Source organism: Pelodiscus sinensis, chromosome 2, assembly GCF_052426305.1.
Source record: "Pelodiscus sinensis isolate ZL-2025 chromosome 2, ASM5242630v1, whole genome shotgun sequence".
Taxonomy (NCBI): Eukaryota; Metazoa; Chordata; order Testudines; family Trionychidae; genus Pelodiscus; species Pelodiscus sinensis.
This window is the reverse complement of record NC_143053.1, coordinates 263,781,444-263,807,186: the sequence shown is the minus strand read 5'-3', so window position 1 is coordinate 263,807,186 and position 25,743 is coordinate 263,781,444. Positions and strand designations below refer to the sequence as shown.

Here is a 25,743-nt window from a genome sequence, read left to right as displayed (position 1 = left end):
CGGGGCGGGGGGGCTCTGGGCTCTGTGGGGGGCACTGCCGGCCGGGGCGGGGGGGGCTCTGGGCTCTGCGGGGGCACTGCCGGCCGGGGCGGGGGGGGCTCTGGGCTCTGTGGGGGGCTCTGCCGGCCGGGGCGGGGGGGCTCTGGGCTCTGTGGGGGGCTCTGCCGGCCGGGGCGGGGGGGGGCTCTGGGCTCTGTGGGGGGCACTGCCGGCCGGGGGGGGGGGCTCTGGGCTCTGGGGGGGGCTCTGCCGGCCGGGGCGGGGGGGGGGCTCTGGGCTCGGGGGGGCACTGCCGGCCGGGGCGGGGGGCTCTGGGCTCTGTGGGGGGCACTGCCGGCCGGGGCGGGGGGGGCTCTGGGCTCTGGGGGTGGCTCTGCCGGTCGGGGTGGGGGAGCTCTGGGCTCTGTGGGGGGCTCTGCCGTTCGGGGCGGGGGCTCTGCGGGGGGGGCTCTGGGCTCTGTGGGGGGCTCTGCCGGTCGGGGCTCTGGGGGGCTCTGCCGGCCGCGGCGGGGGGGCTCTGGGGGGGCTCTGCCGGTCGGGGTGGGGGAGCTCTGGGCTCTGTGGGGGGCTCTGCCAGTCGGGGCGGGGGGGGGCTCTGGGCTCTGCGGGGGGCACTGCCGGTCGGGGCGGGGGGGCTCTGTGGGGGGCTCTGCCGGTCGGGGCGGGGGGGGCTCTGGGCTCGGCGGGGGGCTCTGCCAGGACGGGGGCGGGGGGGCTCTGCGGGGGGGGCTCTGGGCTCTGCGGGGACCCCTCCCCTAGGGACACTGGGTCAGTACCAACCATTCCCCTGTTGTCTTGCACCCCCCCCCGGGATGGCCCGGGACCCCCTGCCGCGCATCGCGCCCCTCCCCCGTACTGGGCACCTGCCATCGCCTGAGCCCCGAGCTCCCTGCCCCCCCCCCCCCCCCGGGCCCACTTGGCTGCGGCAGCAGCTGCTCCTGCCCCTTGGCCCGGGGGGCGGCCCGGGGCTATTTATAGCCGCCAGACGCAGCCATCCCGCGCCGCCTGCGCTTAACCCTTCCCTCCCCGGGCCTGGGCCAGGCACCCGGAGCCTGCAGACTGGGGCAGGAGCGCTGGGCTGCAGGAAGGGAGTGGGTGGGGGGCAGGGCTGTGGGGTGTTGCTGGGGAGTGGAGCAGGGGGGCTGTGGGGCAGGGCCGCTGGGCTGCGGGGGGGCTGTGGGGCATTGCTGGGGAGTGGAGCAGGGGGGCTGGGGGGCAGGGCCGCTGGGCTGTGGGGCAGGGCCGCTGGGCTGCGGGGGGGGTGTGGGGCATTGCTGGGGAGTGGAGCAGGGGGGCTGTGGGGCAGGGCCGCTGGGCTGCGGGGGGCTGTGGGGCATTGCTGGGGAGTGGAGCAGGGGGGCTGTGGGGCAGGGCCGCTGGGCTGCGGGGGGCTGTGGGGCATTGCTGGGGAGTGGAGCAGGGGGGCTGTGGGGCAGGGCCGCTGGGCTGCGGGGGGCTGTGGGGCATTGCTGGGGAGTGGAGCAGGGGGGCTGTGGGGCAGGGCCGCTGGGCTGTGGGGCAGGGCCGCTGGGGGGTGTGGGGCATTGCTGGGGAGTGGAGCAGGGGGGCTGGGCTGTGGGGTGTTGCTGGAGCATGTAGCAGGGGGGCAGGGCTGTTGGTGGGGGCAGGGCTGTGGGGCGTTGCTGGGGAGTGGAGCAGGGGGGCTGGGCATTGCTGGGGGGTGGGGCAGGGTGTCAGGCTGTGGGGGGCAGGGGCCCATGGGGCATTGCTGGGGAGTGGAGCAGGGGGGCTGGGCATTGCTGGGGGGTGGGGCAGGGTGCCAGGCTGTGGGGGGCAGGGGCCCATGGGGCATTGCTGGGGAGTGGAGCAGGGGGGCTGGGCATTGCTGGGGGGTGGGGCAGGGTGCCAGGCTGTGGGGGGCAGGGGCCCATGGGGCATTGCTGGGGAGTGGAGCGGGGGGGCTGGGCATTGCTAGGGGTGGGGCAGGGTGCCAGGCTGTGGGGGGCAGGGGCCCATGGGGCGTTGCTGGGGAGTGGGGCAGGATTGCCGCACGTGCCCCCTGGAGGGCAAAGCCCGGCCCCCCGGCCGTGTCGGGCGATGGAGCTGGGCCCCTGGAGGCGACCGGCCCCGTGTGTTGTGACTGGAGCCTGCGGCGCTAGGCTGGCCGGGAGCCACCCGCCACCGGTCCCTGCCGCGGTGTGGGGTGCTGTGTGCCGCTGGGCGGGGCCAGGCCCCCTGCAGAGCCCCCCAGCCCGCCCTCTGCCCCACCGAGAGCGCCCCCCCAGCCCGCCCTCTCTACCCCCACCGAGAGCGCCCCCCCAGCCCGCCCTCTCTACCCCCACCGAGAGCGCCCCCCCAGCCCGCCCTCTCTACCCCCACCGAGAGCGCCCCCCCAGCCCGCCCTCTGCCCCACCGAGAGCGCCCCCCCCAGCCCGCCCTCTCTACCCCCACCGAGAGCGCCCCCCCCAGCCCGCCCTCTCTACCCCCACCGAGAGCGCCCCCCAGCCCGCCCTCTCTACCCCCACCGAGAGCGCCCCCCCCCAGCCTGCCCTCTCTACCCCCACCGAGAGCGCCCCCCAGCCCGCCCGCTCTGCCCCCACCGAGCGTCCCCCCCCAGCCCGCCCTCTCTGCCCCCACCGAGAGCGCCCCCCAGCCCGCCCTCTCTGCCCCCACCGAGAGCGCCCCCCAGCCCCGCCCTCTCTGCCCCCACCGAGAGCGCCCCCCCAGCCCGCCCTCTCTGCCCCCACCGAGAGCGCCCCCCCCAGCCCGCCCTCTCTGCCCCCTGCAGAGCCCCCCAGCCCGCCCTCTCTGCCCCCACCGAGAGCGCCCCCCCAGCCCGCCCTCTCTGCCCCCACCGAGAGCGCCCCCCCAGCCCGCCCTCTCTGCCCCCACCGAGAGCGCCCCCCAGCCCGCCCGCTCTGCCCCCACCGAGAGCGCTCCCCAGCCCGCCCGCTCTGCCCCCACCGAGAGCGCTCCCCCCAGCCCGCCCTCTCTGCCCCCACCGAGAGCGCCCCCCCAGCCCGCCCTCTCTGCCCCCACCGAGAGCGCCCCCCAGCCCGCCCTCTCTGCCCCCACCGAGAGCGTCCCCCAGCCCGCCCTCTCTGCCCCCACCGAGAGCGCCCCCCCCAGCCCGCCCTCTCTGCCCCCACCGAGAGCGCTCCCCCCAGCCCGCCCTCTGCCCCCACCGAGAGCGCCCCCCCAGCCCGCCCTCTCTGCCCCCACCGAGAGCGCCCCCCAGCCCCGCCCGCTCTGCCCCCACCGAGAGCGCCCCCCCAGCCCGCCCTCTCTGCCCCCACCGAGAGCGCCCCCCAGCCTGCCCTCTCTGCCCCCACCGAGAGCGCCCCCCCAGCCCGCCCTCTCTGCCCCCACCGAGAGCGCCCCCCCAGCCCGCCCTCTCTGCCCCCACCGAGAGCGCCCCCCCAGCCCGCCCTCTCTGCCCCCACCGAGAGCGCCCCCCCAGCCCGCCCTCTCTGCCCCCACCGAGAGCGCCCCCCAGCCCGCCCTCTCTGCCCCCACCGAGAGCGCCCCCCAGCCCGCCCACTCTGCCCCCACCGAGAGCGCCCCCCCAGCCCGCCCTCTCTGCCCCCACTGAGAGCGCCCCCCAGCCCGCCCTCTCTGCCCCCACCGAGAGCGCCCCCCCAGCCCGCCCGCTCTGCCCCCACCGAGAGCGCCCCCCAGCCCGCCCTCTCTGCCCCCACCGAGAGCGCCCCCCCAGCCCGCCCGCTCTGCCCCCACCGAGAGCGCCCCCCCAGCCCGCCCTCTCTGCCCCCACCGAGAGCGCCCCCCCAGCCCGCCCTCTCTGCCCCCACCGAGAGCGCCCCCCCAGCCCGCCCGCTCTGCCCCCACCGAGAGCGCCCCCCCAGCCCGCCCTCTCTGCCCCCACCGAGAGCGCCCCCCCAGCCCGCCCTCTCTGCCCCCACCGAGAGCGCCCCCCAGCCCGCCCGCTCTGCCCCCACCGAGAGCGCCCCCCCAGCCCGCCCTCTCTGCCCCCACCGAGAGCGCCCCCCCAGCCCGCCCGCTCTGCCCCCACCGAGAGCGCCCCCCAGCCCGCCCGCTCTGCCCCCACCGAGAGCGCCCCCCCAGCCCGCCCTCTCTGCCCCCACCGAGAGCGCCCCCCCAGCCCGCCCTCTCTGCCCCCACCGAGAGCGTCCCCCAGCCCGCCCTCTCTGCCCCCACCGAGAGCGCCCCCCCAGCCCGCCCTCTCTGCCCCCACCGAGAGCGCCCCCCCAGCCCGCCCTCTCTGCCCCCACCGAGAGCGTCCCCCAGCCCCGCCCTCTCTGCCCCCACCGAGAGCGCCCCCCCAGCCCGCCCTCTGCCCCCACCGAGAGTCCCCCCAGCCCGCCCTCTCTGCCCCCACCGAGAGCGCCCCCTCATCCTTCCCTCTCTGCCCCCACGCAGAGTCCCCCCTCATCCTGCCCTCCCTGCCCCCACCCGGAGCCCCCCTCATCCTGCCCTCTCTGCCCCCACCCGGAGCCCCCCTCATCCTGCCCTCCCTGCCCCCACCCGGAGCCCCCCTCATCCTGCCCTCTCTGCCCCCACCCGGAGCCCCCCCTCATCCTGCCCTCTCTGCCCCCACCCGGAGCCCCCCTCATCCTGCCCTCTCTGCCCCCACCCGGAGCCCCCCCTCATCCTGCCCTCCCTGCCCCCACCCGGAGCCCCCCTCATCCTGCCCTCTCTGCCCCCACCCGGAGCCCCCCTCATCCTGCCCTCTCCCTGTGATGCTGGGAGCTGGCTCAGGTGCAGCTGGGCCCTCCCAGGGGCAAATCTTGGCTGTGGGGGGACAGGCCTGTGTAGGCAGCCGGGGGCACAGACCCCCCCCCCACCCTGCTGTAGTGCCTCTGGCCTTGCAGTCAGGCTGGGGGAGGGGGGTTGGGTGACGCGGGCCATCTGCTGGCCCAGGGCGGAAGTGCAAGCGGCGTTCCCCTGGACCGGGAGGGGGGATCCGCCCTGGGGGGGTCCCACCGCCTCATCCCTAGTAATGTCCTTAAACTCTGTGGGGCCCCCAAACCCCTCTGGCCCCCAGCGGGGCAAGGAGCCCCCCGCTCTGCCCACTAGACCCCACTGCCAGCTTAGAACCCAGGACCCTCCCCCCGCTCTGCCCACTAGACCCCCCTGCCAGCTTAGAACCCAGGACCCTCCCCCCGCTCTGCCCACTAGACCCCCCTGCCAGCTTAGAACCCAGGACCCTCCCCCCCGCTCTGCCCACTAGACCCCACTGCCAGCTTAGAACCCAGGACCCTCCCCCCCCCGCTCTGCCCACTAGACCCCCCTGCCAGCTTAGAACCCAGGACCCTCCCCCCCCCCCGCTCTGCCCACTAGACCCCACTGCCAGGTTAGAACCCAGGACCCTCCCCCCGCTCTGCCCACTAGACCCCACTGCCAGCTTAGAACCCAGGACCCTCCCCCCCGCTCTGCCCACTAGACCCCACTGCCAGGTTAGAACCCAGGACCCTCCCCCCCCGCTCTGCCCACTAGACCCCACTGCCAGGTTAGAACCCAGGACCCTCCCCCCCCGCTCTGCCCACTAGACCCCACTGCCAGGTTAGAACCCAGGACCCTCCCCCCCACTCTGCCCACTAGACCCCACTGCCAGGTTAGAACCCAGGACCCTCCCCCCACTCTGCCCACTAGACCCCACTGCCAGGTTAGAACCCAGGACCCTCCCCCCCGCTCTGCCCACTGGACCCCACTGCCAGCTTAGAACACAGGACCCTCTGCCCGCTCTGCCCACTAGACCCCACTGCCAGGTTAGAACCCAGGACCCTCCCCCCGCTCTGCCCACTGGACCCCACTGCCAGCTTAGAACCCAGGACCCTCCCCCCCGCTCTGCCCACTAGACCCCACTGCCAGCTTAGAACCCAGGACCCTCCCCCCGCTCTGCCCACTAGACCCCACTGCCAGCTTAGAACCCAGGACCCTCCCCCCGCTCTGCCCACTAGACCCCACTGCCAGCTTAGAACCCAGGACCCTCCCCCCGCTTTGCCCACTGGACCCCACTGCCAGCTTAGAACCCAGGACCCTCCCCCCGCTCTGCCCACTAGACCCCCCTGCCAGCTTAGAACCCAGGACCCTCCCCCCCGCTCTGCCCACTAGACCCCACTGCCAGGTTAGAACCCAGGACCCTCCCCCCGCTCTGCCCACTGGACCCCACTGCCAGGTTAGAACCCAGGACCCTCCCCCCGCTCTGCCCACTAGACCCCACTGCCAGGTTAGAACCCAGGACCCCCCGCCCCCGCTCTGCCCACTAGACCCCACTGCCAGCTTAGAACCCAGGACCCTCCCCCCCGCTCTGCCCACTAGACCCCACTGCCAGCTTAGAACCCAGGACCCTCCCCCCCGCTCTGCCCACTAGACCCCACTGCCAGCTTAGAACCCAGGACCCTCCCCGCCCCGCTCTGCCCACTAGACCCCACTGCCAGCTTAGAACCCAGGACCCTCCCCCCGCTCTGCCCACTAGACCCCACTGCCAGGTTAGAACCCAGGACCCTCCCCCCGCTCTGCCCACTAGACCCCACTGCCAGGTTAGAACCCAGGACCCTCCCCCCCGCTCTGCCCACTAGACCCCACTGCCAGGTTAGAACCCAGGACCCTCCCCCTAGCTCTGCCCACTAGACCCCACTGCCAGGTTAGAACCCAGGACCCTCCCCCCGCTCTGCCCACTGGACCCCACTGCCAGGTTAGAACCCAGGACCCTCCCCCCCGCTCTGCCCACTAGACCCCACTGCCAGGTTAGAACCCAGGACCCTCCCCCCGCTCTGCCCACTAGACCCCACTGCCAGCTTAGAACCCAGGACCCTCCCCCCCGCTCTGCCCACTAGACCCCACTGCCAGCTTAGAACCCAGGACCCTCCCCCCGCTCTGCCCACTGGACCCCCCTGCCAGGTTAGAACCCAGGACCCCCCCCCCCGCTCTGCCCACTAGACCCCACTGCCAGCTTAGAACCCAGGACCCTCCCCCCCGCTCTGCCCACTAGACCCCACTGCCAGGTTAGAACCCAGGACCCTCCCCCTCGCTCTGCCCACTAGACCCCACTGCCAGGTTAGAACCCAGGACCCCCCCCCCCGCTCTGCCCACTAGACCCCACTGCCAGCTTAGAACCCAGGACCCTCCCCCCGCTCTGCCCACTAGACCCCCCTGCCAGCTTAGAACCCAGGACCCTCCCCCCCGCTCTGCCCACTAGACCCCACTGCCAGCTTAGAACCCAGGACCCTCCCCCCCCGCTCTGCCCACTAGACCCCCCTGCCAGCTTAGAACCCAGGACCCTCCCCCCCCCCGCTCTGCCCACTAGACCCCACTGCCAGGTTAGAACCCAGGACCCTCCCCCCGCTCTGCCCACTAGACCCCACTGCCAGCTTAGAACCCAGGACCCTCCCCCCCACTCTGCCCACTAGACCCCACTGCCAGGTTAGAACCCAGGACCCTCCCCCCCGCTCTGCCCACTAGACCCCACTGCCAGGTTAGAACCCAGGACCCTCCCCCCCCGCTCTGCCCACTAGACCCCACTGCCAGGTTAGAACCCAGGACCCTCCCCCCCACTCTGCCCACTAGACCCCACTGCCAGGTTAGAACCCAGGACCCTCCCCCCCACTCTGCCCACTAGACCCCACTGCCAGGTTAGAACCCAGGACCCTCCCCCCCGCTCTGCCCACTGGACCCCACTGCCAGCTTAGAACACAGGACCCTCTGCCCGCTCTGCCCACTAGACCCCACTGCCAGGTTAGAACCCAGGACCCTCCCCCCGCTCTGCCCACTGGACCCCACTGCCAGCTTAGAACCCAGGACCCTCCCCCCGCTCTGCCCACTAGACCCCACTGCCAGCTTAGAACCCAGGACCCTCCCCCCGCTCTGCCCACTAGACCCCACTGCCAGCTTAGAACCCAGGACCCTCCCCCCGCTCTGCCCACTAGACCCCACTGCCAGCTTAGAACCCAGGACCCTCCCCCCGCTTTGCCCACTGGACCCCACTGCCAGCTTAGAACCCAGGACCCTCCCCCCGCTCTGCCCACTAGACCCCCCTGCCAGCTTAGAACCCAGGACCCTCCCCCCCGCTCTGCCCACTAGACCCCACTGCCAGGTTAGAACCCAGGACCCTCCCCCCGCTCTGCCCACTGGACCCCACTGCCAGGTTAGAACCCAGGACCCTCCCCCCGCTCTGCCCACTAGACCCCACTGCCAGGTTAGAACCCAGGACCCCCCGCCCCCCGCTCTGCCCACTAGACCCCACTGCCAGGTTAGAACCCAGGACCCTCCCCCCCGCTCTGCCCACTAGACCCCACTGCCAGCTTAGAACCCAGGACCCTCCCCCCCGCTCTGCCCACTAGACCCCACTGCCAGCTTAGAACCCAGGACCCTCCCCCCCGCTCTGCCCACTAGACCCCACTGCCAGGTTAGAACCCAGGACCCTCCCCCCGCTCTGCCCACTAGACCCCACTGCCAGGTTAGAACCCAGGACCCTCCCCCCCGCTCTGCCCACTAGACCCCACTGCCAGGTTAGAACCCAGGACCCTCCCCCCGCTCTGCCCACTAGACCCCACTGCCAGGTTAGAACCCAGGACCCTCCCCCTCGCTCTGCCCACTAGACCCCACTGCCAGGTTAGAACCCAGGACCCTCCCCCCGCTCTGCCCACTGGACCCGACTGCCAGGTTAGAACCCAGGACCCTCCCCCCGCTCTGCCCACTAGACCCCACTGCCAGGTTAGAACCCAGGACCCTCCCCCCGCTCTGCCCACTAGACCCCACTGCCAGCTTAGAACCCAGGACCCTCCCCCCCGCTCTGCCCACTAGACCCCACTGCCAGCTTAGAACCCAGGACCCTCCCCCCGCTCTGCCCACTGGACCCCCCTGCCAGGTTAGAACCCAGGACCCCCCCCCCCGCTCTGCCCACTAGACCCCACTGCCAGCTTAGAACCCAGGACCCTCCCCCCCGCTCTGCCCACTAGACCCCACTGCCAGGTTAGAACCCAGGACCCTCCCCCTCGCTCTGCCCACTAGACCCCACTGCCAGGTTAGAACCCAGGACCCTCCCCCCCGCTCTGCCCACTAGACCCCACTGCCAGGTTAGAACCCAGGACCCTCCCCCCGCTCTGCCCACTGGACCCCACTGCCAGCTTAGAACCCAGGACCCTCCCCCCCCGCTCTGCCCACTAGACCCCACTGCCAGGTTAGAACCCAGGACCCTCCCCCCGCTCTGCCCACTGGACCCCACTGCCAGCTTAGAACCCAGGACCCTCCCCCCGCTCTGCCCACTAGACCCCACTGCCAGGTTAGAACCCAGGACCCTCCCCCCGCTCTGCCCACTGGACCCCACTGCCAGCTTAGAACCCAGGACCCTCCCCCCCGCTCTGCCCACTAGACCCCACTGCCAGGTTAGAACCCAGGACCCCCCCCGCTCTGCCCACTAGACCCCACTGCCAGCTTAGAACCCAGGACCCTCCCCCCCCGCTCTGCCCACTAGACCCCACTGCCAGGTTAGAACCCAGGACCCTCCCCCCCGCTCTGCCCACTAGACCCCACTGCCAGGTTAGAACCCAGGACCCTCCCCCCGCTCTGCCCACTAGACCCCACTGCCAGGTTAGAACCCAGGACCCTCCCCCCGCTCTGCCCACTAGACCCCACTGCCAGCTTAGAACCCAGGACCCTCCCCCCCGCTCTGCCCACTGGACCCCACTGCCAGGTTAGAACCCAGGACCCCCCCCCCCCCCCGCTCTGCCCACTAGACCCCACTGCCAGGTTAGAACCCAGGACCCTCCCCCCCGCTCTGCCCACTAGACCCCACTGCCAGGTTAGAACCCAGGACCCTCCCCCCCGCTCTGCCCACTAGACCCCACTGCCAGCTTAGAACCCAGGACCCTCCCCCCGCTCTGCCCACTAGACCCCACTGCCAGGTTAGAACCCAGGACCCTCCCCCCGCTCTGCCCACTAGACCCCACTGCCAGCTTAGAACCCAGGACCCTCCCCCCGCTCTGCCCACTAGACCCCACTGCCAGCTTAGAACCCAGGACCCTCCCCCCCGCTCTGCCCACTAGACCCCACTGCCAGGTTAGAACCCAGGACCCTCCCCCCCGCTCTGCCCACTAGACCCCACTGCCAGGTTAGAACCCAGGACCCTCCCCCCGCTCTGCCCACTAGACCCTGCAGCGGGACCCTTCCCCCCCCCCACCCGGCCGGCCAGGCCCTCCCCAGAGCCCCCAGAACGGAGCCGGAGGCTCGTGGGGGGAGCCGGCGGGCGGGTGGGGCTGGGCCTGAGCCCTCTCGTGGCCCCGCAGGCAGCTGCTTCCTGTGCCTGGTGGACGTGGTGCCCGTGAAGAGCGAGGACGGGGCCGTGATCATGTTCATCCTCAACTTCGAGCTGGCGGTGGAGCAGCCGCCGGGCCCCCCGGCCAAGGACACCAACCACTGGGTGACGCCCGCCAGCTGGCTCCCTGCAGGTGGGCCCGGCAGCGCCCTGGGGGGGCGCCCTGGGGGGGCCGGTGCCAGCTGTGAGGGGGTGGGCGCTCGCAGCCGGGGGGCGCCCTGGGGGGGGCCGGTGCCAGCTGTGAGGGGGTGGGCGCTCGCAGCCGGGGGGCGCCCTGGGGGGGGCCGGTGCCAGCTGTGAGGGGGTGGGCGCTCGCAGCCGGGGGGCGCCCTGGGGGGGGCCGGTGCCAGCTGTGAGGGGGTGGGCGCTCGCAGCCGGGGGGCGCCCTGGGGGGGGCCGGTGCCAGCTGTGAGGGGGTGGGCGCTCGCAGCCGGGGGGCGCCCTGGGGGGGGCCGGTGCCAGCTGTGAGGGGGTGGGCGCTCGCAGCCGGGGGGCGCCCTGGGGGGGGCCGGTGCCAGCTGTGAGGGGGTGGGCGCTCGCAGCCGGGGGGCGCCCTGGGGGGGGCCGGTGCCAGCTGTGAGGGGGTGGGCGCTCGCAGCCGGGGGGCGCCCTGGGGGGGCCGGTGCCAGCTGTGAGGGGGTGGGCGCTCGCAGCCGGGGGGCGCCCCGGGGGAGCCCGTCCGTGGGCTGGGTCCTGCTTCTGGGGGGAGGGGGGCAGGGGTCTGCGACCAGCTGCCGTGGGGCTGTTGGACCCTCAGCCCTGCCCCACCTGCTCTCGGCCGGCAGGTCTGTCCTCGGCCCTGGGCTCCAGCTGCCCCCTGTCCCGGCCAGCCCCCCGACCGCTGCCCCTCAGCTCGCCCCCTCTCCCCCCCGACCGCTGCCCCTCAGCTCGCCCCCTCTCCCCCCCCGACCGCTGCCCCTGAGCTCGCCCCCTCTCCCGCCCCCGACCGCTGCCCCTCAGCTCGCCCCCTCTCCCCCCCCCCCGGCCGCTGCCCCTCAGCTTGCCCCCTCTCCCCTGGCCGCTGCCCCTCAGCTCGCCCCCTCTCCCCCCCCCCGACCGCTGCCCCTCAGCTCGCCCCCTCTCCCCCCCCCCCTGGCCGCTGCCCCTCAGCTCGACCCCCTCCCCCGGCCGCTGCCCCTCCCCTCAGATCCCACCCACAGCTCGCCCCCCCCCCCCACCTGCTGCCCCTCAGCTCGTCCCACTCCCCTGGCCACTGCCCCCCCCCCCCTCAGACCCCGCCCACAGCTCACCCCACCCCCCCTGGCCACTGCCCCTCAGCTCGCCCCCCCCCGCTGCCGGCTGCCCCCTCCCCTCAGATCCCGCCCACAGCTCGCCCCACCCCCCCGCCTGCTGCCCCTCAGCTCGCCCCCCCCTCCCCTCCTGGCCGCTGCCTTTCTCCCCCCCCCCCCCCCCCCCCCCCCCCCCCCCCCCCCCCCCCCCCCCCCCCCCCCCGGCCGCTGCCCCTCAGCTCGCCCCCTCCCCTCAGACCCCGCCCACAGCTCGCCCCACCCCCCCGCCTGCTGCCCCTCAGCTCGTCCCACTCTCCTGGCCACTGCCCCCTCCCCTCAGACCCCGCCCCACAGCTCGCCCCACCCCCCTGCCTGCTGCCCCTCAGCTCGCCCCACCCCCCTGGCCACTGCCCCTCAGTTCGCCCACCCCTCTGCCTGCTGCCCCCTCCCCTCAGCCCCTGTCCTCAGCTCCCTTCCCAGCAGCCCTTCAGCTCGCCCCTACCCGCTGCCTCCTCCCCACAGCCCCTCCGGCCCCACCCTCAGCTCCCCTCCCCCTGCCCCTCGGCTGGAGCAGGCCGATCCGGCCAGCAGGCCCCGCTGCCCTCAGCCCTGCCCCCAGGTCCAGTCCCTTGTCCGCATCCTAGCCAGGCCTCTGCGCCAGCAACCCCCCCCCCACCTGCCTAGGTGCGCAGCGCATGGGGAAACTGAGGCGCGCAGGCGTTGATGCGAGCCCTCTCCCTCGGCAGGGCGCAGCAAGTCCTTCAAGCTGAAGCTGCCGGCGCTGCTGGCGCTGACGCCCGGCAAGCAGGCGCTGCCCCCGGCGGGCGGCGGCGTGGACTTCTCCCAGCCCAGCAGCGAGTCGGGGGCCCCCGACGACGGCCCCTCCTCCCTGGAGAACAGCGGCCCGGGCGGCTCCCAGCCGGAGGAGCACCAGGTCCTGGTGGAGCTGGGCGAGGCCGGCCTGGAGCCCCCGGTCACCCAGTCCTCGCCCCGCGCCGACAGGGACCGCCTGCGCCTGGCCGCCGCCTTCTCCAACTGCAGCCTGACGCGCAGCCACGACAGCGGCCACAGCGTGCGGCGCGCCTCCTCCGTCGACGACATCGAGGCCATGAAGGGCGAGGGCGACAGACGGGGGCACAGCTGCCAGGGCAGCGCGGGTACGGCCACGGGGGGGGCCACGGCACGGGTACGGCCACGGGGGGGGCCACGGCACGGGTACGGCCACGGGGGGGGCATGGCGCGGGTACGGCCACGGGGGGGGCATGGCGTGGGTACGGCCACGGGGGGGGGCATGGCGCGGGTACGGCCACGGGGGGGCCACGGCCCCGCAGGGCAGCGCAGGTACGGCCCCGCGTGGGGGGACACAGCGCAGGTACAGCCATGGAGGGCTGCCATGGCCCCGCAGGGCAGCACAGGTATGGCCCCGCGTGGGGGGACACGGCGCAGGTACTGCCATGGAGGGCTGCCATGGCCCCGCAGGGCAGCACAGGTACGGCCCCGCGTGGGGGGCACGGCGCAGGTACAGCCACGGGGGGCTGCCACGGCCCCGCAGGGCAGCACAGGTACGGCCCCGCGTGGGGGGACACGGCGCAGGTACAGCCACGGGGGGCTGCCACGGCCCCGCAGGGCAGCGCAGGTACGGCCCCGCGTGGGGGGACACGGCGCAGGTACAGCCATGGAGGGCTGCCACGGCCCCGCAGGGCAGCACAGGTACGGCCCCGCGTGGGGGGACACGGCGCAGGTACAGCCACGGGGGGCTGCCACGGCCCCGCAGGGCAGCGCAGGTACGGCCCCGCGTGGGGGGACACGGCGCAGGTACAGCCACGGGGGGCTGCCACGGCCCCGCAGGGCAGCGCAGGTACGGCCCCGCGTGGGGGGACACAGCGCAGGTACAGCCATGGAGGGCTGCCATGGCCCCGCAGGGCAGCACAGGTATGGCCCCGCGTGGGGGGACACGGCGCAGGTACTGCCATGGAGGGCTGCCATGGCCCCGCAGGGCAGCACAGGTACGGCCCCGCGTGGGGGGCACGGCGCAGGTACAGCCACGGGGGGCTGCCACGGCCCCGCAGGGCAGCACAGGTACGGCCCCGCGTGGGGGACACGGCGCAGGTACAGCCACGGGGGGCTGCCACGGCCCCGCAGGGCAGCATAGGTATGGCCCCGCGTGGGGGGGCACGGCGCAGGTACAGCCATGGAGGGCTGCCACGGCCCCGCAGGGCAGTGCAGGTATGGCCCTGCGTGGGGGGACACGGCGCAGGTACAGCCACAGGGGGCTGCCATGGCCCCGCAGGGCAGCGCAGGTACGGCCCTGCGTGGGGGGACACGGCGCAGGTACAGCCACGGGGGGCTGCCACGGCCCCGCAGGGCAGCGCAGGTACGGCCCTGCGTGGGGGGACACGGCGCAGGTACAGCCACGGGGGGCTGCCACGGCCCCGCAGGGCAGTGCAGGTACAGCCACAGCCGCCAGGGCCCCGTAGGTACGGCTGCGTGGGGCGGGGCCGGCAAGAGCAGGACTTTAGCAGGGTTCAGAGGGGAGCTGGATGCGTTCGCTGGCCCATCGGGCTGTCCCTGGAGCCGCGCGGCTCGTGTCCGTTCGGGAGGGGGCCGGATGTCGGAGCTTCCCCCAGCGGTGCCGTGGGGCCAGTGGCAGCCCCCTGCGTGGAGCCGCTATGTCTGCGCAGGCATCCCCCGGCTGGCCCCCGCCGCCCCGGACCGTGGCTGGAGTGTCTGCCCTCGGCCCCGCGCTCGGGCCTGTGGAGTGGGGCCGGTGTGCTGCTCTCGGAGAGATCTGCTTCTCAGCAGCGCCCGGCGGTTCTCGGAGACCCAGGCCGCCCTGCAGACCGGTCCCTCGTGGCTCACGTCCGTCTGCCTGGCCAGGCCGGTGAGCGAGGGGCCGGGCTCGCCGGACCGGAGCCGGAGTCCTGTGGCCAGAGCCCCCTTGTCCCCGCTGGCGCCGGCGGCTTTGCAGGGCCAGGCCCGTGGGCGGGGCTAGTCCGTGTTCTCCGGAGTTGAGGGCCAGGCTGCCCAGCTGCGTCTCGCTCCCAGGCCCGGTCAGCGCTGCCCGGCCAATTCCGCCTCAGGCACGAGGGCAGTTTCCTCCTCCTCCATCACCGGGTGTCAGTGCTGGCCCCCCGCCGGGCAGCGCGTCCCACAGGAGCAGTAGCTACGCGCGGGCACGGCCGGGGGTGGCGCAGGCGGGGAGCTGCGGAGCTAGCAGGAGCGGGGCCGCCCAGGGACGGGAACTCCTCAGCAGGCCGGGCGCTCCCCTTACTGACACCAGAGCAGGCGCTGGTGGGACGTGGGCCCTTGGCACATGCCCGTGCCCGGCGGGGGCTCCCGCCTAGGCTAGCCGGGGGGTGCCAGGGCACTCGGGCTCCAGCCTTTGCCCTGCCGCGACCCCCACGGCACCTGCCTGAGGTGTGGGGGAGGCTGCCTGGCAGCAGCCACAAGATTGCTGGGGCTCTAAGCCCTAAACAGGCCACGAGATTCTGGGGTCCAGCACCCCCTGAGGGAAGCTGATCCCGGCCGCGCGCACCAGCGCCGCTCGTGCGGAGGCACCAGGCCCTCGGTGGCTCTGTCCGAGGACCCGCATCCCGACCCCGCTCGTGCGGAGGCACCGGGACGGGCGTGCGAGGCACCAGGCCCTCGGTGGCTCTGTCCGAGGACCCGCATCCCGACCCCGCTCGTGCGGAGGCACCGGGACGGGCGTGCGAGGCACCAGGCCCTCGGTGGCTCTGTCCGAGGACCCGTGTCCCGACCCCGCTCGTGCGGAGGCACCGGGACGGGCGTGCGAGGCACCAGGCCCTCGGTGGCTCTGTCCCAGGACCCGCGTCCCGACCCCGCTCGTGCGGAGGCACCGGGACGGGCGTGCGAGGCACCAGGCCCTCGGTGGCTCTGTCCGAGGACCCGTGTCCCGACCCGGTTCGTGCGGAAGCACCGGGACGGGCGTGCGAGGCACCAGGCCCTCGGTGGCTCTGTCCGAGGACCCGTGTCCCGACCCCGCTCGTGCGGAGGCATCGGGACGGGCGTGCGAGGCACCAGGCCCTCGGTGGCTCTGTCCGAGGACCCGCATCCTGACCCCGCTCGTGCGGAGGCACCGGGACGGGCGCGCGAGGCACCGCTCGTGCGGAGGCACCGGGGCGGGCGCGCGAGGCACCAGGCCCTCGGTGGCTCTGTCCGAGGACCTGTGTCCCGACCCCACTCGTGCGGAGGCACCGGGACAGGCGCGCGAGGCACCAGGCGCTCGGTGGCTCTGTCCAAGGACCTGTGTCCCGACCCCGCTCGTGCGGAGGCACCGGGACGAGCGTGCGAGGCACCAGGCCCTCGGTGGCTCTGTCCGAGGACCCGCGTCCCGACCCCGCTCGTGTGGAGGCAGCGGGACGGGCGCGCGAGCTGCGGGGGGGACCTAGTGGGTGTGCAGTGCACTCTGGTTGGGCAGGTCGGGCATTCGCTGGGCGTGGGCTGTGGGTGACCCCTACTGGCCTGCGTCTGTAACACTGCCCAGCGGGGGGCGCCCTGAGGCCCTCATGTCCCGCAGAACTGGGGGGGGGGGCGTTATTGCTTCTCCAGGACACAGCCCAGCACAGCCGTGATGTGGCTACAGGAGTCAGGGCCAGGATGCCTCTGCCCCCTTGGTTGGGGGGGGGCCCATCAGCCCCAGACCCTCAGCCCAGCCTGTTCCCTTCATGTTTCTCCGCCAGCAGCCCCCTTCCCGGAACACTCACTGTCTTAGTTGCAGACCCCCCCCAATGCAGCTCAGCCCCGGGGGGGAGGAGGCCCGGAGCGGTTCCTGTGGGAGTGGGGATTCCTGTGCTGGGAATGGCTCCCCCAGGGAAGTGGAGAATGGGGGGGGTCCACCGGCAGCTGGTGGTCCCCCAAAGGTATTGCCCCAGGCTGCTGTCCGGCCCATGACATCCCCTTGCGGGGCACCAGGGGCTCCGGCGCACCCGGCTGAGGCTGCTTCAGGCCTTTTCCTGGCCGGGGATATTTGTGCCGTGCAGCGGTGCTGCCGGGCCTGCGCGTCCTGCCAGGGGGCGCGGAAAGCCCGAGAGGGGTCGTGCCGTGAGGTGCCGGCCCATCGTAGAAGAGCGGCTCCAGAAGGCAGCCATAGAGGCAGTGGGGCCTGTCGGCCAGGCCGACCGCACCGGGAACGAATCCAGGCAGTCCCCGGGTTACATCGGATCCCTACTTGCAAATGGGGCGAGGGAACCCCGCACTAGCAGCTTCCCCCAGCAGACCAGGGAGCGGAGCTGGCGCCCCCCCCCCAGCAGACCAGGGAGACGCGGAGCTAGCGCCCCCCAGCAGACCAGGGAGACGCGGGGCTAGCGCCCCCCCAGCAGACCAGGGAGCCGGGGCCCTGGCCCCCCAGCAGATCAGGGAGACGCGGAGCTAGCGCCCCCCCCAGCAGATCAGGGAGGCGCGGAGCTAGCGCCCCCCCCCCCAGCAGACCAGGAGACGCGGAGCTAGCGCCCCCAGCAGACCAGGGAGCCGCGAGCTGCGCCCCCCCCCCGCCCCCCCCAGCAGATCAGGGAGACGCAGAGCTAGCGGCCCCCCCAGCAGACCAGGAGACGCGGAGCTAGCGCCCCCCCCAGCAGACCAGGGAGACGCGGGCGGCTTTTCTCAGCACACACCTCAGCTTCAGAATAAATCATAGAATCATAGAATCAAAGGACTGGAAGGGACCTCGAGAGGTCATCGGGTCCAGCCCCCCGCCCTCAAGGCAGGACCAAGCTCCGTCTACACCATCCCTGACAGATGTCTATCCAACCTGTTCTTAAATATCTCCAGAGAGGAGATTCCACCACCTCCCTTGGCAATTTATTCCAATATTTGACCACCCTGACAGTTAGGAATTTTTTCCTAATGTCCAATCTAAACCTCCCCTGCTGCACTTTAAGCCCATTACTCCTTGTCCTGTCCTCAGAAACCAAGAGGAACAAATTTTCGCCTTCCTCCTTGTGACACCCTTTTAGATATTTGAAAACCGCTCTCATGTCCCCCCTTAATCTTCTTTTTTCCAAACTAAACAAGCCCAGTTCATGAAGCCTGGCTTCATAGGTCATGTTCTCTAGACCTTTAATCATTCTTGTCGCTCTTCTCTGTACCCTTTCCAATTTCTCCACATCTTTCTTGAAATGTGGCGCCCAGAACTGGACACAGTACTCCAGCTGGGGGCTAACTAGTGCAGAGTAGAGCGGCAGAATGACTTCACGAGTTTTGCTTACAACACACCTGTTGATACAACCTAGAATCATATTTGCTTTTTTGCAACAGCATCACACTGCTGACTCATATTCAACTTGTGGTCCACTATGACCCCTAGATCCCTTTCCGCCATGCTCCTTCCTAGACAGTCGCTTCCCATCTTGTATGTATGGAACTGATTGTTCCTTCCTAAGTGGAGCACTTTGCATTTCTCTTTATTAAACCTCATCCTGTTTACCTCTGACCATTTCCCTAACTTGCTAAGGTCATTTTGAATTATGTCCCTATCCTCCAAAGAAGTCGCAACCCCACCCAGTTTGGTATCATCTGCAAACTTAATAAGCGTACTCTCTGTCCCAATATCTACATCATTGATGAAGATATTGAACAATACAGGTCCCAAAACAGACCCTTGAGGAACTCCACTTGTTATCCCTTTCCAGCAGGATTTAGCACCGTTAACAACTCCTCTCTGACTACGGTTATCCAGCCAATTATGCACCCACCTTATCGTGGCCCTATCTAAGTTATATTTGCCTAGTTTATCAATAAGAATATCATGCGAGACCGTATCAAATGCCTTACTAAAGTCTAGGTATATGACATCCACCGCTTCTCCCTTATCCACAAGGCTCGTTATCCTATCAAAGAAAGCTATCAGATTAGTTTGGCATGACTTGTTCTTCACAAACCCATGCTGGCTATTCCCTATCACTTTATTACCTTCCAAGTCTTTGCATATGATTTCCTTAATTACCTGCTCCATTATCTTCCCTGGGACAGACGTTAAACTGACCGGTCTGTAGTTTCCTGGGTTGTTCTTATTCCCCTTTTTATAGATGGGCACAATATTTGCCCTTTTCCAGTCTTCTGGAATCTCCCCTGCCTGCCATGATTTTTCAAAAATCATAGCTAAAGGCTCAGATACCTCCTCTATCAGCTCCTTGAGTATCCTGGGATGCATTTCATCAGGACCTGGTGACTTGCTGACATCTAACTTTCCTAAGTGATTTTTAACTTGTTCTTTGTGTATCCTGTCTTCTAAACTTACCCTCTCTCTGCTTGTATTCACTACGTTAGGCACACCTCCAGACTTCTCGGTGAAGACCGAAACAAAGAAGTCATTGAGCATCTCCGCCATTTCCAAGTTCCCTGTTACTGCTTCTCCCTCCTCACTAAGCAGTGGGCCTACCCTGTCCTTGGTCTTCCTCTTGCTTTTAATGTATTTAGAAAAGGTCTTCTTGTTTCCCTTTATGCCTGTAGCTAGTTTGATCTCATTTTGTGCCTTTGCCTTTCTAATCGTGCCCCTGCATTCCCGTGTTGCTTGCCTATATTCCTCCTTTGTTAGTTGCCCTAGTTTCCATTTTTTATAGGACTCTTTTTTTATTTTGAGATCATACAAGATCTCCTTGTTAAGCCAAGCTGGTCTTTTGCCATATTTTCTATCTTTCCTGCACAGCGGAATTGTTTGCTTTTGGGCCCTTAACAACGTCCCTTTGAAATACTTCCAACTCTCCTCAGTTGTTTTTCCCTTCAGTCTTGCTTCCCATGGGACCTTACCTACAAGTTCTCTGAGCTTATCAAAATCTGCCTTCCTGAAATCCATTACCTCAATTGTGCTGGTCTCCCTTCTACCTTTCCTTAAGATCATGAACTCTATTATTTCGTGATCACTGTCCCCTATACTGTCTTCCACTTTCAAGTTCTCAACTAGTTCCTCCCTATTTGTTAAAACCAAATCCAGAACAGCTTCTCCTCTGGTAGCTTTTTCAACCTTCTGAAACAGAAAGTTGTCTCCAATGCAGTCCAGCTCGAACTAGGGAGCAAGCGCAGACGTACCGAGGGCAGCGCCACGGCTGGGGCAGTCGGTAGCCCAATCCATGGCCACCAGGAAGTACAGGCAGTCCCCGGGTTACGTACAAGAGAGGGACTGTAGGTTTGTTCTTAAGTTGAGTCTGTATGTAAGTCGGAACTGGTACATATTGTAGGGGAAACTCGAGCCAAACATTTCTCCAGAGCTGTTTTATTCTCCCACACCTCCCTCCTCCCCCCTGCCTGCTCACGGCCCCGCCTCCGCACTCCTCCCCCCCCCGCCTGCTCACGGCCCCGCCTCCGCACTCCTCCCCCCGCCTGCTCACGGCCCCGCCTCCGCACTCCTCCCCCCCCGCCTGCTCACGGCCCCGCCTCCGCACTCCTCCCCCCCGCCTGCTCACGGCCCCGCCTCCCGCCTCCTCCCCCCCCGCCTGCTCACGGCCCCGCCTCCGCACTCCTCCCCCCCCGCCTGCTCACGGCCCCGCCTCCGCACTCCTCCCCCCCCCGCCTGCTCACGGCCCCGCCTCCGCCTCCCTCCCCCCCCCGCCTGCTCACGGCCCCGCCTCCGCACTCCTCCCCCCCCCCCCGCCTGCTCACGGCCCCGCCTCCGCCTCCTCCCCCCCCCCGCCTGCTCACGGCCCCGCCTCCGCACTCCTCCCCCCCCCGCCTGCTCACGGCCCCGCCTCCGCACTCCTCCCCCCCCCCGCCTGCTCACGGCCCCGCCTCCGCACTCCTCCCCCCCCCCCTGCGGCCCCGCCTCCTGCACTCCCCCCCCCCGCCTGCCTCGGCCCCCTTCCGCCCTCCTCCCCCCCGCCTGCTCACGGCCCCGCCTCCGCACTCCTCCCCCCCCCCGCCTGCTCACGGCCCCGCTTCCCACTCCTCCCCCCCGCCTGCTCACGGCCCCGCTTCCGCCTCCTCCCCCCCGCCTGCTCACGGCCCCGCCTCCGCACTCCTCCCCCCCCGCCTGCTCACGGCCCCGCCTCCGCACTCCTCCCCCCCGCCTGCTCACGGCCCCGCCTCCGCACTCCTCCCCCCCCGCCTGCTCACGGCCCCGCCTCCGCACTCCTCCCCCCCCGCCTGCTCACGGCCCCGCCTCCGCACTCCTCCCCCCCGCCTGCTCACGGCCCCGCCTCCGCACTCCTCCCCCCCCCGCCTGCTCACGGCCCCGCCTCCGCACTCCTCCCCCCCGCCTGCTCACGGCCCCGCCTCCGCACTCCTCCCCCCCCGCCTGCTCACGGCCCCGCCTCCGCACTCCTCCCCCCCCCCGCCTGCTCACGGCCCCGCCTCCGCACTCCTCCCCCCCGCCTGCTCACGGCCCCGCCTCCGCACTCCTCCCCCCCGCCTGCTCACGGCCCCGCCTCCGCACTCCTCCCCCCCGCCTGCTCACGGCCCCGCCTCCGCACTCGTCCCCCCCCGCCTGCTCACGGCCCCGCCTCCGCACTCCTCCCCCCCCCGCCTGCCTCCCCCCCCGCCTCCGCCTCCTCCCCCCCCGCCTGCTCACGGCCCCGCCTCCGCACTCCTCCCCCCCGCCTGCTCACGGCCCCGCCTCCGCACTCCTCCCCCCCCGCCTGCTCACGGCCCCGCCTCCGCACTCCTCCCCCCGCCTGCTCACGGCCCCGCCTCCGCACTCCCCCCCCCCGCCTGCTCACGGCCCCGCCTCCGCACTCCTCCCCCCCCGCCTGCTCGCAGCCCCCACCTCCGCACACCCGTCTCCGCACACCCCACCTCTGCACGCTCCCTCATCTCTGTATCTCTCACCTCCGCACGCCCCCAGCTCCGCATCCCCCGCCTCGCCAAAGGGCCCCGCCGCCCCATGCCCCCCCGCCTCCGGGGGACATAGCGGCGCCACGCAGGGGGCTCGCACTGGCCCCATAGCACCGGTGGGGGAAGCTCCGACATGTGCATGTGGCCCCACCTGCAATGGACACGAGCCGTGCGGCTCCAGGGACCAGCTCGTGGGCAGGCGGGGGGCCTGGTCTCTGGCGGGGGCTGAGGAGGGTCTGGGGACGGCCCTGGCCGCGGTGGGCTGCCCCCCTGACGGGCCTGCTCTCGCCCAGCGGCCATGAACAACGTGCGCAGCAGCCTGCTCAACTCCACCTCCGACTCGGAGCTGACGCGCTACCGCGCCATCAGCCGCATCCCGCAGATCACCCTCAACTTCGTGGACTTCAAGGGCGAGGGGCTGCTGGCGGCGCCCGCGGGCGAGCGGGAGATCATCGCGCCCACCAGGCTGAAGGACCGCACGCACAACGTCACCGAGAAGGTTACGCAGGTATGGCCTGACCGGGAGGCGGTAGATGCGGGGGTAGGATGGGAGGTGACGGGGGCCGGGCGGCAGGTGGTGGGCACGGGGACAGGTCTCCCCATGGGGTGTCCCAAGTGCAGAGGGAGCTGTGGGGGCTGCAGAGAGTGGGCAGGGGGCTTGATGGGGGGGCAGGCTGCAGGAGGGGGTAAGCGTGGTAGGGTGGGTGTTGCAGGAGGAGGGGCATGGGGGGCTGGGCTGCAGGCTGGGGGCCTGAAGAAAGAGAGGGTGCAGGGAGTGAGTGGGGGTTTTGGGGGCAGGCTTCAGGCAGGGGGGCTGCAGTACGAGGGGTTGTGGGGGGCTGCTGGGAGTGGGTAGGGGCAGGCTGCAGGAGGGGCTCGGGGGGCCTGCAGGAGGGGGGGGGCTCAGGGGGATGCGAGAGGGGCCGTCCCTCGGCAGGTGCGGTGCCCGGGTCTGATGGCGGCTCTGGGCGCGTCTCCCCCTCTCGGCGGCTCAGGCCTGGCGCTGCAGGCAGCCCTGGCAGAGAGGAGGAAATGGGGCCACGGGTGGGTGCCACGGCACGGGTATGGCCACAGGGGGGCGGGCACGGCCACCAGAGCAGCGCGGCGCGTTGGGACGACTGTATGTTTGTCGGGGATCGCTGTTTGGAGGTGCTAAGGACGGGTGCGCCTGTGCGGGCAGCACTGTGTCAGGCGGAGCGTGGGACGACTGTATGTTTCTCTGGGATCGCTGTTTGGGGGTGCTAAGGACGGGTGCGCCTGTGCGGGCAGCGCTGTGTCAGGCGGAGCGGAGCATTGGGACGACTGTATGTTTGTCTGGGATCACTGTTTGGGGGTGCTAAGGACGGGTGCGCCTGTGCGGGCAGCGCTGTGTCAGGCGGAGCGGAGCGTTGGGACGACTGTATGTTTGTCTGGGATCACTGTTTGGGGGTGCTAAGGACGGGTGCGCCTGTGCAGGCAGCGCTGTGTCAGGCGGAGCAGAGCGTTGGGACGACTGTATGTTTGTCAGGCGGAGCATTGGGACGACTGTATGTTTGTCGGGGATCGCTGTTTGGAGGTGCTAAGGACGGGTGCGCCTGTGCGGGCAGCACTGTGTCAGGCGGAGCGTGGGACGACTGTATGTTTCTCTGGGATCGCTGTTTGGGGGTGCTAAGGACGGGTGCGCCTGTGCGGGCAGCGCTGTGTCAGGCGGAGCGGAGCATTGGGACGACTGTATGTTTGTCTGGGATCACTGTTTGGGGGTGCTAAGGACAGGTGCGCCTGTGCGGGCAGCGCTGTGTCAGGCGGAGCGGAGCGTTGGGACGACTGTATGTTTGTCTGGGATCACTGTTTGGGGGTGCTAAGGACGGGTGCGCCTGTGCAGGCAGCGCTGTGTCAGGCGGAGCAGAGCGTTGGGACGACTGTATGTTTGTCTGGGATCACTGTTTGGGGGTGCTAAGGACGGGTGCGCCTGTGCGGGCAGCGCTGTGTCAGGCGGAGCATTGGGACGACTGTATGTTTGTCTGGGATCACTGTTTGGGGGTGCTAAGGACGGGTGCGCCTGTGCGGGCAGCGCTGTGTCAGGCGGAGCGGAGCGTTGGGACGACTGTATGTTTGTCTGGGATCACTGTTTGGGGGTGCTAAGGACGGGTGCGCCTGTGCGGGCAGCGCTGTGTCAGGCGGAGCATTGGGACGACTGTATGTTTGTCTGGGATCACTCTTTAGGGATGCTAAGGACGGGTGCGCCTGTGCGGGCAGCGCTGTGTCAGGCGGAGCGGAGCGTTGGGACGACTGTATGTTTGTCTGGGATCACTGTTTGGGGGTGCTAAGGACGGGTGCGCCTGTGCGGGCAGCGCTGTGTCAGGCGGAGCGTTGGGATGACTGTATGTTTGTCTGGGATCACTGTTTGGGGGTGCTAAGGACGGGTGCGCCTGTGCGGGCAGCACTGTGTCTGGCGGAGCGTTGGGATGACTGTATGTTTGTCTGGGATCACTGTTTGGGGGTGCTAAGGACGGGTGCGCCTGTGCGGGCAGCACTGTGTCTGGCGGAGCGTTGGGATGACTGTATGTTTGTCTGGGATCACTGTTTGGGGGTGCTAAGAACGGGTGCGCCTGTGTGGGCAGCGGGGCCCAGCCAGGGTGCCCGTATAGGGCCAGTGCCCCAACAGCCCTGTGCCCCGGCGACTAGGGCCCCTCAGGCTCCCAGGGCAGGGCAAGCCCCTTGGCCCCAGCACCGCGGACAGACCCGGGGACCCTGGGCAGGCAGCCGTGTGCCCGGGGAGGTGCCAGGGAGGGGTGGCACCAGCCCCGCATGCCACCCGGGGTCCTCTGGCCTGGCCGGCCAGGGTTAATGGGCGGGGGAGGGGTCCCGGCTCCGGCTCCGGCTCCGACGGGCCAGCCCGTGCGCCCGCTGGCTCTTTTGTTGCTGCGAGAGCAGGGCAGGCTGGGTAAAATTTCCGCCCCAATAATTTTCCTCTCCACTCTGGGTGGCGCGTCTGCCTGGCTCCTTCGCCGGCTGGCGGCTCCGTCTCTGCCCCCGACGCCCATGCCCCCTCCCCAGGGCGCCCGCAGGCGAGGCAGGGGCAGCCGGGCGGCAGCCTGCTGGCTCCCCGGCGCCCCATGGCTGCCCCCGGGCATGTGGCTTGGGGTGAGCCCGCAGCCCGGACCATGGGCCCCGCGTGGCCGGCCGGGCGGACCTGAGGATGCTGGCTTCCCTCCTGCAGCGGCTCCGGGAGCTCTCAGCCCCCCCAGCGCCGGCCCCATGCCCGGCATCTCCCTGTGCGGCACCTGCCTGTGCCTGGAGAGCGAGGCCCCCTGCGGCGCGGGGCAGGAGAAGGTACGGCCACGTCCCACGCTCCGGCAGCCTGCGCCTTCGGCGCACCTGGCACCTCCCGGCTGCCCGGGCCGGGCTCTGCTCTGGCACAGGTGTGGCAGGCTGGGGCCGGGCTGGGGGGGCGCGGGGCCGGACGCTGGGGGTCTCGCGCAGGCGGTCTCGCTGGGGCGCACGCCAGAGCGGGGCTGTGGCCGGGGCAGGGAGAGTCCTGGGCTCAGGAGTGGCACCTGGGTGCGGGGGTGGGGGAAGGGCTCTGTGCTGGGGGGGGAACGTCGAGCTCTGTGGGGGGGCGTCGGGCTCTGTGCCGGGGGAGGGGCTGTTGGGCTCTGTGCCGGGGGGGGGCCATCGGGCTCTGTGCCGGGGGAGGGGCCGCCCGGGCTCTATGGGGGAGGGGTTGGGCCCTGTGCCGGGGGAGGGGCCGTCGGGCTCTGTGGGGGAGGGGTTGGGCTCTGTGCCGGGGGAGGGGCTGTCAGGCTCGGGGGGGGGGGGGGGGGCCCTTTCTGGTTTCTGTCTGGTGCGGACGCTCCCAGGCTGTGAGCTGTCCCGGGGGGGGGGGGGGGGTTACACACACGGCTGCATTTGTGCCTCATTTGGGTCGTTATGTAACTGGTGCCCCGGGAGCCCCCCCACCCTACGGCCCAGACCCAGCTGTGGCCAGAGGGGAAGCCCTGCCTGCCCCACTGTGCGGCATGGGGGGAGAAGGGCTGAATTTGTGGGGGCGGGAGTGGGGGGCACGGGCAGGGCTGCGGGGCGGGAGCGGGGCACGGGCAGGGCTGCGGGGCGGGAGCGGGGGGCAGGGCTGCGGGGCGGGAGTGGGGGGCACGGGCAGGGCTGCGGGGCGGAGTCGGGGCTGAGGCAGGGCTTGGGCAGCAGGGGGCAGGAGCCTGGGCTGGGGCAGGGCTGCGGGGCGGGAGCGGGGGCTGGGCAGGGCTGGGGGGCGGGGCGGGGGCAGGGCTGCGGGGCGGGAGTGGGGGGCACGGGCAGGGCTGGGGGCGGGGAGTGGGGGGGCACGGGCAGGGCTGCGGGGCGGAGCGGGGGGCACGGGCAGGGCTGCGGGGCGGGAGCGGGGGGCACGGGCAGGGCTGCGGGGCGGGAGCGGGGGGCACGGGCAGGGCTGCGGGGCGGGGAGCGGGGGCAGGGCAGGGCTGCGGGGCGGGAGCAAGACACGGG

The 25,743-nt window shown here is 70.8% G+C and overlaps 1 protein-coding gene across 7 annotated transcripts in view; it reads left to right on the top strand.

Annotated features, from left to right (window-relative positions):
* The window catches only part of KCNH2 (potassium voltage-gated channel subfamily H member 2), a 74,569-nt gene that overhangs the window by 16,279 nt on the left and 32,547 nt on the right, over positions 1–25,743 (top strand). For all 7 annotated transcript variants that reach the window (XR_016348993.1, XR_016348992.1, XM_089776855.1 and 4 more), the window contains 3 exons: positions 10,227–10,388; positions 12,231–12,641; positions 21,558–21,772. Coding sequence is in view for 5 of the 7 variants with exons in the window: in XM_089776855.1 (XP_089632981.1) it covers positions 10,227–10,388; positions 12,231–12,641; positions 21,558–21,772 (788 nt within the window). In the remaining 2 variants the exon portion in view is untranslated. The remainder of the gene's footprint in view (positions 1–10,226; positions 10,389–12,230; positions 12,642–21,557; positions 21,773–25,743) is intronic.